The sequence below is a fragment of the Rhinolophus sinicus genome, chromosome 18 (assembly GCF_057876585.1).
Source record: "Rhinolophus sinicus isolate RSI-liver-muscle chromosome 18, RSI-T2T, whole genome shotgun sequence".
NCBI lineage: Eukaryota > Metazoa > Chordata > Mammalia > Chiroptera > Rhinolophidae > Rhinolophus > Rhinolophus sinicus.
The window spans coordinates 44125715-44138978 of NC_142518.1; the positions used below are offsets into that span (position 1 = coordinate 44125715).

Here is a 13264-nt window from a genome sequence, read left to right on the forward strand (position 1 = left end):
TTATAAACAAACGAACAAAAATGCAGAGTGATCAATGTTCCATGGTGGCATGAATGGAGTGTGTTTGCTTTGTGACAAAGGAGGCCCCGGTTGTTGTATGCTGTGATGATGGCTCTACTTCTGTCTTAGGAAGTCTTTTTGGTCCAATGGATCTTATCAAATTTATTGATAAAGGTTTCACCTCATATGTCCCTTTTGTGAATCTTAATTATATTGTAAGACTCCTGAACTAATGTTTAGAACAAATGACTTTCTTAAAAATACATTTTTCTTGCATCCATTCTTAAGTACCCCCATAGGGAAATTCAGCTTTGTAGCCTTCCCTTTTGTTGATGGATTTCCTATAAACACTTGAGTGATGAGAGAGCCAGAGGAACACAGTGGCCTACCCTGCATATTGGGAAGCCTGGCCTGACTCTTTCATTCACTAGTTGTGTGCTGGAGGAAGGCTCCTTGGCCTTTGTCATCTTCAGTTACCGTGCTGCAGCATAAGGGACCCAGCTAGATGGTTTCCAATGTCCCTTCCAGCTCTGCAGCTGTGGTTTGTACATAAATATGACATGTGCACCAGATTTGCTTTTCACTTGAATTTTCTGCGCCTCAGTTTCATCTTGTGAAATGGTGGGTGGAGTGGACTAGGGGATCTCAGAGTTCTTTTTTATTTTACCTGTACTTAGAGGTTAAGACTGGATCTTTTCAGGATATATTTTTTATTGTTTTTGTTTTATTTGTTTGTTTGGGGATACACTTGGAGCAAAACCCAGGGGGAAAGGCAATGGCCAGATTGAAAACTGGGGAAAGTGAGAGTCCTGAGCTTACCTGCTTAGTTTGGGAAGGTTTTCTGTAGGAGGATTATCAGGTACAGTGATTATCTCTCATCAATTCCCCTCCCCTACTCTGGGCACTGACACCGAGAATGTGTCCAGATGCCTTTTTTTAAGGAGGCTAATTCTGCTCCGGTGCTGCCAAAGGAAGTCAAGAGACAGACAGGCAGGCTGGGTTACTTGTGTGTGGACCATCCTCTGTGTGCAAAGCCCTGTTCCAGAAAGGGAGTATAGTATAATGATTAAGGGCAAGGCCTCTAGTGTCACTGCCTGGATTGAAATCCCAACTCTATTAGTCATGGCTGTGGAGTACCTAAGCAAATCATCTAACCTTTCTATACCTTGGTTGAACCATCTTTAAAATGGGGATGACAGTAGTACCCACCTCAAAGGGTTGTGAAAACTAAATAGATAAAGAAGAATTTAGTGCAGTGTCTCACACTTATAAATGTTAGCTGTTATTAGTATCATCCTGAGTTGTACAGACAGCCTACTTGGAAAAAACAGAACTCGAGGATGAGGGTGGCAGTGTGGGACAGAGGTAAGGGCCCTTCCTGGCCTGGGAGACAGGAAGATTAGGCTTCTATTCATGGCCTGCCACTGAATTGATGTGTGACCTAGGTCAAGTCTCTACCCCATTTTGGTCCCATTTTCCCAAACTAGATAGTATTTCTGGTCTCTTTCAACTTGAACATTTTCTGAGTCAAACATATTCTGTACAGGCTACACACTTAAAGACACAGAGTAAAGGTGTGATCCAGGTCAGGTGAAGTTAACATTGAAAATGAGAGCAGAGAAAGAGAAAAAGAGAAACAAACAGACCCTGATGAGTGAGCTGACCTCTGGCAAAACCACCAAGAAGGCAGAAAATGTCTTTAGGACTCTGTGTTCTGCCCACTTCCTCCTCTCTTCCCTTCCTGTCCCTTCAGCCTCTGAATATCAACCTGCCTTCTTGCCTATCTCCCTCTTGGCAAACCCTGCTATTCGTCTGTGCAGGGCAGAGGGACAAAGAGCACTGGATAGTGTGAGCTCCTGGATCTAGTCTCCACTGCTATGGGAAACATTTTTGTGGACCCCTAATCTTCTCTCTGTTCGCCTCTCCCCAGCCACCACACCCCCTCAATCTACTGTCTCCTCCCTCTTTCCCTCGAAGCTTACACTGCCCTTGTGCATACCTCTATTAGAGCACTTATCAAGCTGTACTGTAACTGTTTTTATCCACCCAGTCTCTCCCACTAGTCTGTGAGCTCGTGTGACTAGCTGTGTGAGTCTGTTTCATCTCAGTGGTGTCCAGCACCTAGCTGAGGGGTCAGTGCTAAGCAGGTGACCTGGAAGGTGAACTCACAACCTGCTGGTTTCCTGAGTAAATGGAGAAACAAATGAGAGAGTGAAGCATGGACTGGATCCCTACCTGCTGCTCCCTTGGCTTTGTGGCTTAGGCAAGACAGGTTGTCTTCTCTGGATCTCCAGGGCCCCCCCTGTAAAATGAGAGGATCAAAGTGATGGACTTCTGAGGTACCTTTCAGCTTTTTCTTTTTTTAGCTTTTAAAAAAATGTATTTGTTCAGTTGTCAAGATCTGGTAATAATAGCTTTAAGTTATGTCTCTCTCAAGTATATTTGCATTCAAATAGGAACCAAAGCTTTCCTTGGTAAACAAGATAAACTGTGATCTCCAATCCAGAACCTAAATATTTGTTCGCTCAGTGGTGACAAACTATATTCTATGTATTTGATTGTGACAAATCTGTAAATAACCCTGTTTGTGGTTTTGCCTAATCTAGCTCCTCTCTCTCTCTCTCTCTCTCTCTCTCTCTCTCTCTCTCTCTCTCTCTCTCTCCCCCCTTCAGCTGGAAATCACTGGTCAGTCCTCTTTCTGTGGCTTGGTGGCCCCATCCCTTGCTGTGACCATGGAGACTGTCAGAAGCTGCCGGACTGCGTCCCTCTCTGAGCTCATGCCCAATGGTTATCTGGCTCGGGTCTTCCCAAGCTGCCCTGAGGTAGGCCTGGCTGGGGAGGTGGGGATGAAGGAGTCTAAGTGTGACAAGGGTGACCTGAGTCCCAGGGATGAGCGTTGTCAAAACAAGAAGAAAACCAAAGTCAACAAGATCTGGAATTTTATGAGCCGCAGAAAAGGGACATCTAGTCAGGGGAAGCGACCCCAGTCCATGATTTTACTGGGAGATACCTCCAGGCCATCAGAGTTGAAACCCAAAGTCACATTAATGGATCGAATGAAGTCGTTTAAGCGATTGAAGCCTTTGACTGGGGCCTCCAAAAATACTGCCCATAGGAGCAGCAAGACCCAGGAACCCCAAGAGCCCCCAAGCATCTACCGGATTAGGAAGGCTGAGGAGGTCTCAAAGTCCTTCCGCCATTCCTATGCGGGCCACACTGAGAACCTAGAGCCCTTCGTTGCAGATGAGCACAGGGTGGTGCACACCCCCAACAGGGTGAGCCAGAAAGTACTGGACTTCAATGACTTAGGCATCCAAGTAGAGGAAGATCCCTGGGAGGAAGAAGCCCCTGAGCAGCCAGGCAGTGGCAGGAGGGCTAGGAGGTCTCTGAAAAGCATGTTCCCTGTGGACCATGAGGCCCCACACATATCAACTGGAGACTCAATCCAGGAACTCGAGGTCTCCATCGTGGACTCCAACTTGGAAGGGAACGTGGAAGGGGGCTACGAGGAAAGCCACATGTGCCGAGACAAGGGCACGCCTTTTGGTGGTGTTGTCAAGTTCTTTAGCAGTGTGGCTGAGGTGGCCCGCAAGTGGCGGGCATTTTCTCGGGAAGAGCCACAGATGGGCCGCCGCCGCCGCCACCATGAGGCCTACTTGGTCCGTGGCAACAAAGACCTCATCCTGGAGGGTGCTGCCTCCCAGGCCTCCTTCCCGCTCAGCCTGTCCTGTAGTCCCCCAGAGCCCGAGCTGTGGGGCAATGCCATTGGGCGGCACCAGCGCCACCACCTCAAGGCCTTACAGAGCTCATGCACCTTTGAAATGAGCATTGAGGGACAGGAGACCTCGGGCCAAGCCCTTGCAGTTCCCTGCACTACTGCTACCTTGGCCTTGGCCTCAACCTCAGCTGTCTTCGAGTTCCAGGATGACCCGATGCCACAGAACTGCTACAGCTACCACTACAGCACTGCCTTTACTGGGGAGCACTCTTCCTCTGAGGATCTCGAGGAAGATACTGAGACTCTGGTCACCTTCCTCAAGGAAGATAACAGTACTGGAGAGTCATCCCCTGAGCTGGGCACCTGTGCCAGGATGGTCATCACCGAAGCTGTCATGGAGAAACTAGAGGAGAAGCCCAGCAAGATGGAGAAGCAGGAGGCCGGCAGGGGGTCCACCGGGTCCAGCCAGGCAGGGCAGCCCCAGGAGTCCGACTTGGGTATGGGTGCAGCAGACACAGAGATTGAAGCCAGCAAGTCCTGCACTGGAGTTTCCAGTACTCAGGTAAAGGGGAAGCTGTCTTTTTCAAATCACCATTTCAAACATTCAAGACCCCAGAAGCCAAACTTCCATGCCCTCCCCACAACCCTACTTTCCACCAGGAATGTCCTGGAAGGAATGCTTCCAACAGTCAGGTAGCTGGCGCTTGACTGATCCTAAATCCCCGGAGCAACTTTTGCCCCTTTCTTGGGCTCAATTCCTATAGCTGCACCTCAATTATGCCTTGAACTGAAGCCCTTGGAGTGCAGGCAGAGTGACCAAGGTCATTTAATGATGCCTAAGACAGCCATGGTCTCCCGTGGGACATTTCTCCTCTTTGCCACTGTCCCCTCTCTCACCAACAGGAGCTAAATCCAGAAACTGGTGTCACTGAAAGCCTCTTGGCTGAGTGTCAGATGACCTGGATTTATGTTCCAGCTTTGTGCCCGATTGTCTGTATGACTTTGAAATAAGTCCTTTCATCTTGCTGGACCTCAGTTTCTCTATGGAGGGAGGAGGCTATCTTGATGTCTCACAGATCTCTAGCGCCCTCTGTTAAAAGCACTGAAGAATGCATTTGACCTGAAGAACATAGGCAGAGGATGGCCCAATAACATTCTTCTTTCAGCATTCATTGAGTGGTAGCTTTATATCCAGCATCTTGCAAGCTGCTGTGACATATATTATTTTAATTTAATTCTTAAAGTAACCTTGTGAGGTGAGAGTCATTATCCTCATTTTACCAGTGAAAAAAGAAGCTCAGAGAATTGAGTGACTTATCCAAAGTCACACAGATTGGGATAGAATCTGAATTCAAATCTCACTTTTGACTTCAAGTCTAGTGCTTTTGTCTAGCTATCTGTAGTTTTCAAGGGGGTTGATTATAGTGGTGACAAGCAGGTGCTCACCACACCCCCATTCATGGACAAAAAGAAATATGCTAGAATTGCAGTAAGAGGAATGTTGAATAAACACTAGAAGGGATTATCTGGCTCTGAGACTTAAGAATGTCTTCATAAGGAGGTATGTTATAGTTTCCCCAGATAATTTTAGGGCAGAGTATTTTTAGGGGTAATTAATTAAGATTCCTCTTCTTGTTGTTGTTGGTTATCTAGCTTGATAGTTTTCAAACTGTCCTGTAATCCCTCACATTCCACTTTCAGAGAACTTGGGCCCCACCAGGACAAAAGCAATAAACCTGCTTTTTCTGAGAAGGACATTAATATGTTTATAAGCATTCTCTTTCTATATGTCACTTTTGGTAAGCTTTAAGCACATAAAAATTGGCACAGTGTTATTGGGAGTACATTTTATTTCAGTGGCTTTAAGAGCGACAATCAAGAAAGCAAGCAAACAAATGTACCTAAAGACTCCATTAGCTGATAATTACAGTTGGGAACTGCATGTCCAAGGTTACCAGTCGCTAGGAAGAGATTCACATTTAGTACATCACCTTGCTAAGGGGCTGTGTGGACTGGGCATGGAGATGCCTTTTGAGTTCTTTAAAAGCATGGTCTTCAGGGTCACAAGGGTTTGTATGTGACTTGCGCTCTTCTCTGTGAAATGGGATAAAACACTGCCTACTTAAGAGGGCTATGGTAGGGAATTAAAGGAGCCAGATATGTAAGGTGCCCAGCCTATCACCGGTCGTGACATGTTGTGGGCATCCGCAAAGTGGTAGCTGTTGTCATTATAATTTAAATTTGGTAAATCATTAATAAAAGTGAACAACACACAGCCAGAGAAACAATTCAAGACAGTACTGTAGCAACAGCTGTTAATGCAGTTGAACCAGTGTCTGAGGTCAGGTAACTTACTTCTAGTCTTATTTCTACCTCTGACTTATTTTGTGACCTTGAGACAGATCCATCCTCTCTCTGAGCCTCAGTTTCTCCATCTGAACTTTGCACTAGATAATTCCTGAGGATTTCCTCCTTGCCCTTCTCTAGTTCTTTCCTCCCAGCTAAGCCTATAAATGTTTCCCTGAGTCCAGTGGGAGACTCTTTGCCTCCCAGTGGCTTGTTTCGGAATGGCTTTACTTGGCAGGCTTCTTGTGCCCTCTGCTGGTTGCTCAGAGATTCTGGCTATCTTTCCTTGGGGTGTTAAACACCAGCCCAGACAGGAACTGGGGTCCAAAGTAAAAGCAAAGTGGAATGGAAAAGCTGAATGTCAGCGTACATTGATATAGGTCAGGGGTCCTGTCGACCCACTTGCCCAATCACTTTATTTTACAGATGATGAGGACACTGAGTCCCACAGGAGGGAGAGGATTTCCCCTGACAAACAAGAAGTCAAGTAGGACCCAAGAGTTCAGAGTTCCAGTCTTAGTTCTGCCACAAATCCTAGTGACAAACCCGCTTCCCCCTCTGGGTTTTAGCATCCTTCTCTGCTAACTAGAAATCCTCATCCTTCCCCCAGGCACCTTTCAGGTCTGTATTTATTATAAGGCTAAACTGAAATAATGGATATGAGAGCAATGCATTATGTAAGTAACAAAGGTCACAAGATTGCAATTGATCATTACATGCAAATGGAAGTGAAAATCTTGGTCCTTTTGTGTTTCCAAAGGAAACTGGGCTTTGGCTTCTTCCAGGGTGTTTTATTTTGGAAGTCTATTCACCCAACCCTCCAGAGTCAAGTGGCTCCTGAAACTGCAGTCGCTTTGGCCAGAATTGGCTATGGTCAAGCGTGGGGCTGCTCTTGTAGCTGAGAAGGGGGTACAGCTTCAAGGGCATGATGTCAGAAGGCAGGAATGTGGTTTCTTCAGAGCCCTTCACTTGGGGAATTTGTCAAGGGTCAGTGGGGACCGAAACTTCTCCATGCTTCATTCCTTGCATTGAGAAAATTAGTAATATTAATTATAGCTAAGAGACTTTCAAGATGGCAGGTTAGGAAAAAAAGAGGAAGAAGTGAAAACCAAGAAAAAAACAGTAATAGTTATTGTAGCTAACATTTACATAGTGCTTATGTGCCCAGGCACTGTTCTCAGCATTTTACACGTATGAACTTATTTTATCACACAACTGTCCTATAAGTTCAGGGACTACCTTTAAAATGAGGATGATAATAATACCTACCTCATAGGGTTGTTGTGAAGATGAAATGAGTAAATACACATAAGTGCTTATAGCAGTTTGTGGTAAGATTCAGTGCACAATAAATGTTAACTATTTGCATTAGTTATTAAAAGCAAATGTCACAGGAAGGAACTGTTCCTCAAAACTGTCATTAGTTAACACTTTAGTGAGAATTAGTAGAATACAAGTTGAGGGAGGAAGGTGGATAATGATTAGCATTCTTTAGATTTCTACAGGACATTATACTTTATAGAGTGTTTTCCCATATATAAATAGATTTGTAAAACTATTCTAATTGTAATTGTCATTATTATTATTATTATCATATTCTCACACGACAGATGAGGAATTTGAGGCAGTATATATGAGGAACAAAACATTGAAGTTGGAGTCAAAATACCTAGTTTCAAAGTCCTGGCTCTTTTACTTTATTGGATATTGATTTTTGATAAGTCATTTGACCACTTAGCTTCTCGGTTTCCTTCATTTGTCAACTGAAAATAAAGTCTCCCCTGCTTCCTTCCTAGAGAAGACAGAAAACAGATATATTGAACACATACTATGTGCTTTTAACTTCTATCTCATTTGATCCCCCCCCCCAGTGTCCCTGCCCTATTGATTTCATAACCACTATCCTATTTTATTATGTTTCTCCCTACAAATGATACTCATAATCATACTCAGAAATAGCTAGGGCAGTGGCTATTATCTACACTTCACAGCTGGAGAGACTGAGCCTTGTCTCAGGATACAAAGTGAGTCAGTGGTCAATGTGGGATCAGGACACAAGGATCCTGGCCCTTATTTCAGTGGGCCTCTATACTGCCTCTCACTCCATTCTGGAATCTCTTGAAAATTACTGAGCCCAATCTCCTCAGTCTCTTAGCTGCTGTACATTGCAAAGCTAGTGGACCACCTGTGGACTATGAAGGAAACTCCAGTCAGGTTTTGCCAACCAAATTGTCAGCTATTCTGACCTCTCTCCTCTGTCTCCCCCAACTCTCTGTTAACACCTACACACTCCATGGGTTCAGCTTATCCTTCCTAGTAGCCCTCTGGCAGAGTGCAAAGGAGGGGTGGATAGGGCACTCCCTGAGTGAGCAAGGCTTCCCCTTGCTGTGGGTTCCTCTGTCCAGACCCTCAAAGATACTCAGCGAAAAAGAGGAAAGTCTAAAATGAGTACTACATCAACGTGTTTCTGGACACACCAAATTATGAAGTCCATGCTACAGGAGCTCCAATTTGTGCAGCCCAGTAGATTTTCTTTAAAGATATTATGGGCTATGGAGTTTGTAACCTTATTTCAGGATGGGCTGAAGTACAAATGGCTGCCTTCCATTTGTAATTTTTTTTTTAATCTCTTCCAGCTCTGGGGACTCTTACCCCTGTCCTCTAAGCTTCGGGCTGCTTAGTTCTGGTCCCTCCCCAAGCTGAAGTTTCCAAAATGTTGTGTTCTTCTGTATTGGGTAGAATTGTGTCCCCCCAAATATATCTTTAAGTCCTAACCCTCAGTACCTGTGAATGTAACCTTATTTGGAAATAGGGTCTCTACAGATGTAATGAATTTAAGATGCAGTCATACCGCATTAGGATTGGCCCTAATTCAATGACTGATATCCTTATCAGAAAAGGGAAATTTGTACACCTGAAACCTATGTAACTTTACTAACAATTGTCACCCAATCAACTTTAAGAAAAAAATAAAAGAAAAAGGAAATTTGGACACAGACACCAAGACACAGGGAAGAAGGCCATGTGATGATGGAGACAGAGGTTGGAGTGATGCAACTGCAAGCCAAAGAACGCCAATGATTGCTGGGAGCCACTAGGAGCTAGGAGGCAAGGAAATATTCTAATATCCTCCCCTCGAGACTTCAGAGAGAGCCAGGCCCTGCTGGCACCTTGATTTCAGACTTCTGGCCTCTAGAACTGTGAGAGAATAAATTCTGGTTGTTTTAAGCCACCCAGTTTGTGGTATTTGTTATGGCAGCCCTAGGAAACTAATATGCATCTGTCCCTCAGACCAGAGCTTTGACCCCAAATACAGTCTTAAAGCAATCTGATTAGGATAATTCATATAGAGGTCTGTTTTCATCTTCATAAAGAAGGGTGAACCTTTCCTTCAACAGTGATGTTGAAATTGGTAGAACTATAGCCATTGTGAGCAGTGAGGTGAACATGTTCAGGTTATAGAGAGAAAAGAGGATTTAGGGGCATGTATCCCATATATCTTGTCACAGAGCTTGACTTCACGCTGTGTAGGTAGCTCCCCCTCCTTTTACCTAGAATCAAAATAATCCGATGATCCCGTCCTTTCTGTTACTGAGCCTCAGTTTCCTTCCCATCTGTTCAAAGATTGTATGAACTACAAGAGGGCTTCTAGCCGTAACAGATTATAGGTGTATGAGACAAAGTAAATAAGTCAGGATTAGGGAACATGGTAAAAAGCAATCTTGAGACCATGTTTTAGGATTCATAGATTCAGTGCAGTCTCTTTGTACCATCTGCAGCTCTATTTTCAGTACTACCTAGTAACTTTTGCTGTGTATAAGGATGAATCGACTTTGGTAGCTGGTCTCTGCCCTGAGAAATTGAGTTAGCAATTGGGCAGAGACCCTTTCCTAGGTCACCCAAACTATTAACTGCTCCCCACATCCAATCCACTTAGGAATGAATGATACAGGTGTAAGAAACCTGTACTGTGTTCATGGTGGCTTAAGAGCGTTGAAGAAGAACGTGAAGGCTGTAGGGGCCCAGGAAGTACTTTTTAAATAATTAAAAAAAAAATTTAATTACACTTGACATGCAATGCTATATTAGTTTCAGATGTAAAACATAGTGATTAGACATTTATATAACTTATGAAGTGATCACCCCAATAAATCTAGTAGCTATCTGACACCATGCATAGTTATTACAATATTATTGACTATATTTCCTATGCTGTACTTTACATCACCATAACTATTTTGAAACTACCAATTTGTACTTCTTAATCCTTCCCCTTTTTCACCAATTCCCCCAAACTCCCTCTCATCTGGCAACCATCAAAATGATCTCTGTATCTATGAGGTTATTTATACTTTGTTCATTTATTTTGTTTTTTAGATTCCACGTATGAGTGAAATCATATAGTATTTGTCTTTGTCTGTTTGACTTATCTCACTTAGCACAATACCTTCTAGGTCCATCCATGTTGTTATAGATAGCAAGATTTTATTCTTTTTTATGGCTGAGTCATATTCCATTGTATATGTATGCCACTTCTTCTTTATCCATTCATTTATTGATGGACACAGGTTGCTATTTTGGCTGTTGTAAATAATGCTACAATGAACATATAGATGCATGTGTTTTTTTGAGTTAGTGTTTTGTGTTTCTTTGAATAAATACCCCGAAATGCAATGACTGAGTCCTTCTTTGTCTCTTGTTATAGACTTTGTTTTAAAGACTATTTTGTCTGGTATAAGTATTGATACCCCAGCTTTTTAAAAAAGTTTATTGGGGTGACAATTGTTAGCAAAATTACATAGATTTCAGGTGTACAATTGTGTATTACATCATCTATAAATTCTGGATACCCCAGCTTTTCTGTTTGTTTCCATTTTCATGAAACATTTTTCCCATCAATTTACTTGCAGCCTGAAGTGAATCTCTTTTAGGCAGCATATGTAAGAAGAGTCTGTTTTCTTCTTCATTCAGCCACCCTATCTTTTGATTGGAACATTTAATGCATTTAAAGTAAGATATGTAGTTATTGCCATTCTATTATTCATATTTTTTATCTTTTTTTCCTTCTCCTTAAAGAAGTCCCTCTAAGATTCCTTGTAATACTGGTTTGGTGGTGATGAACTCCTTTAGCTTTTTCTTGTCTGGGAAGCTCTGTATCTGTCCTTCGATTCTAAATGATAGCTTTTCTGGGTAGAGTAATCTTGGTTGTAGGTCTTTGCTTTTCATCACTTTGACTATTTTGCAGGCCCTTCTGGCCTCAAAGTTTCTGATGAGAAATCAGCTGACAGTCTTATGGAAGCTCCCATGTGTGGAACTAACTGCTTTTCTCTTGCAGCTTTTAAGATTCTTTCCTTGTCTTTAACCTTTGGCATTTAATTGTGATGTATTTTGGTGTGGGCCTCTTTGGGTTCATCTTTTTTGAGTCCGTCTGTACTTCCTTGGCTTGTATGTCTATTTCCTTTGCCAGGTTAAGGAAGTTTTCCATCCTAATGTCTTCAAATGGGTTTTAAATTCCTTACTTTCTCTCTTCTCCTTCTGGTACCCCTATAATGAGAATGTTGGTACGCTTTATATTGTCCCAGAAGCCTCTTAAACTAATCTTATTTTTGGATTTTTTTTCTTTTGCTGTTCTGATTGAGTGTTTTCTGCTACCTTAACTTCTAAATCACTGATTAGATCCTCTGCTTCATCTAATCTACTGTTGATTCCCTCTAATGTATTCTTAATTTGGTTATTGTATTCATTTCTGACTGGTTTTTTTTACGTTTCCTATCTTTTTGTTGAAGTTCTAATTGAGAACATTGAGCATCCTTGTAACCAGTGTTTTGAACTCTGCATCTGGTAAATTGCTTTTCTCCATTTTGTTTAGTATTTTATCAAGAGCTTTGTTCTGTCTTTTTTTGGGGGGGTGGGTGGGGGGTGGGACATGTTTCTTTGTCTCCTCATTTTGTCTGCTTCCTTGTGTTTGTTTCTATGTATTAAGTAGAGCTGCTATGTCTCCTGGTCTCAACAGAGTGGCCTTATGTAGTAGGTGTCCTGTGAGGTTCAGTGGTTCAGTCTCCCTGGTTACCAGAGCTGGGTGCTCCAGGTGTGTCCCTTGTGTGGTTTGTAGGTGCCCTCCTGTTGTAGTTGAGCCTTGATTGCTGTTGGCATGTCAATGGGAGGAATTGCCCCTCAGGCTGATTGGTTGTGAAGACTGACCATTACTACAGTGGAGGAGCTGTTGTGCAGGTGCTTACCCTAAGGAATTGGCCTCTGGTAACTGCTGAATCTGCCCTTTGGTTGTGCCATTTGTGGAGGTAGTTGTGTGGCGCTCTGGTGTGACCTGAAACTGGCTACCGAGTGTGTTGGCACTGGTGTCTATTGGGAGAGGCTCTCATGCAGGCCAAGGTCAACTGCTGCCTGTGCCCTGCCTGGGGCCACTTGGTATGAGCTACAAAGTTATCTACGTATGATTTCCACTTGTGCTGGGCTTAGAGGTGCCTAGGAGAGGCTAAGCTGTGAACTGAGGCCAGCTCCTTCTAGTGTCAGGCTTGGTGATGCTTAGCAAGAGGGATGGGGGCACACTGAGGCCAGATACTGATTGTTTGGAGTTCTTGAACCTTTGAAAGATTTTAGGAATATCCACATCATGAACCAAGACAGTATATTGTTAGGGAAAAGCTACTGGAAGTGGCTTAGGTGGGCTCGCAATTTGGGTGGGGCAGGGTCTCAGGGAATCACCAGGGTAAGGCAAATAATGTTAGCTAGGTTGATGGAGATTCAGATATGGCATCTGCCTGCACATATAGGCTGGGTGGAGGGAAAGCTCAACAAAGGAACAATGGCTTCTGCCAGCACTTCTGTCTGGGAGAAAGCTGCCTCTCCAGCCCTTCCTCTGAAGCAAGACAATTGAGTTCCTCCCAGTATGTTCCTGGTGCCTTTCGAGCTGCTGCTCCAGCTCTAGAACTCAGAGCAAGTAAGTCTGTCATGAGTAACTCTGTTCATGGGCCCTTTAAGAATAACACCTGGGACTCCAGCTGCTCTCTGTTTCACTCAGCCACAATCTCCACTGGTTTTCACAGCCAGAAGTTATGGGGACTCCTCTTCCAGTACTGCAATCCTGGGCTGGGGAGTCTGGTGTGTGGCTGGGACCCCTTGCTCCTCAGGGGGGACCTCCACAGCCAAGATGTCCCTCCCAATTTTTAACCGCTACATGTG

At 43.7% G+C, this 13264-nt stretch overlaps 1 protein-coding gene across 1 annotated transcript in view; it reads left to right on the forward strand.

The window, feature by feature from the left end:
- The first annotated feature begins 3504 nt into the window (after positions 1-3504).
- Positions 3505-13264, forward strand: part of ARHGEF9 (Cdc42 guanine nucleotide exchange factor 9) — a 312209-nt gene continuing 302449 nt past the window's right edge. The window contains exon 1 of the mRNA XM_088795205.1: positions 3505-4280. Within this exon, the coding sequence (XP_088651331.1) occupies positions 3519-4280 (762 nt within the window). The 5' untranslated portion in view covers positions 3505-3518. The remainder of the gene's footprint in view (positions 4281-13264) is intronic.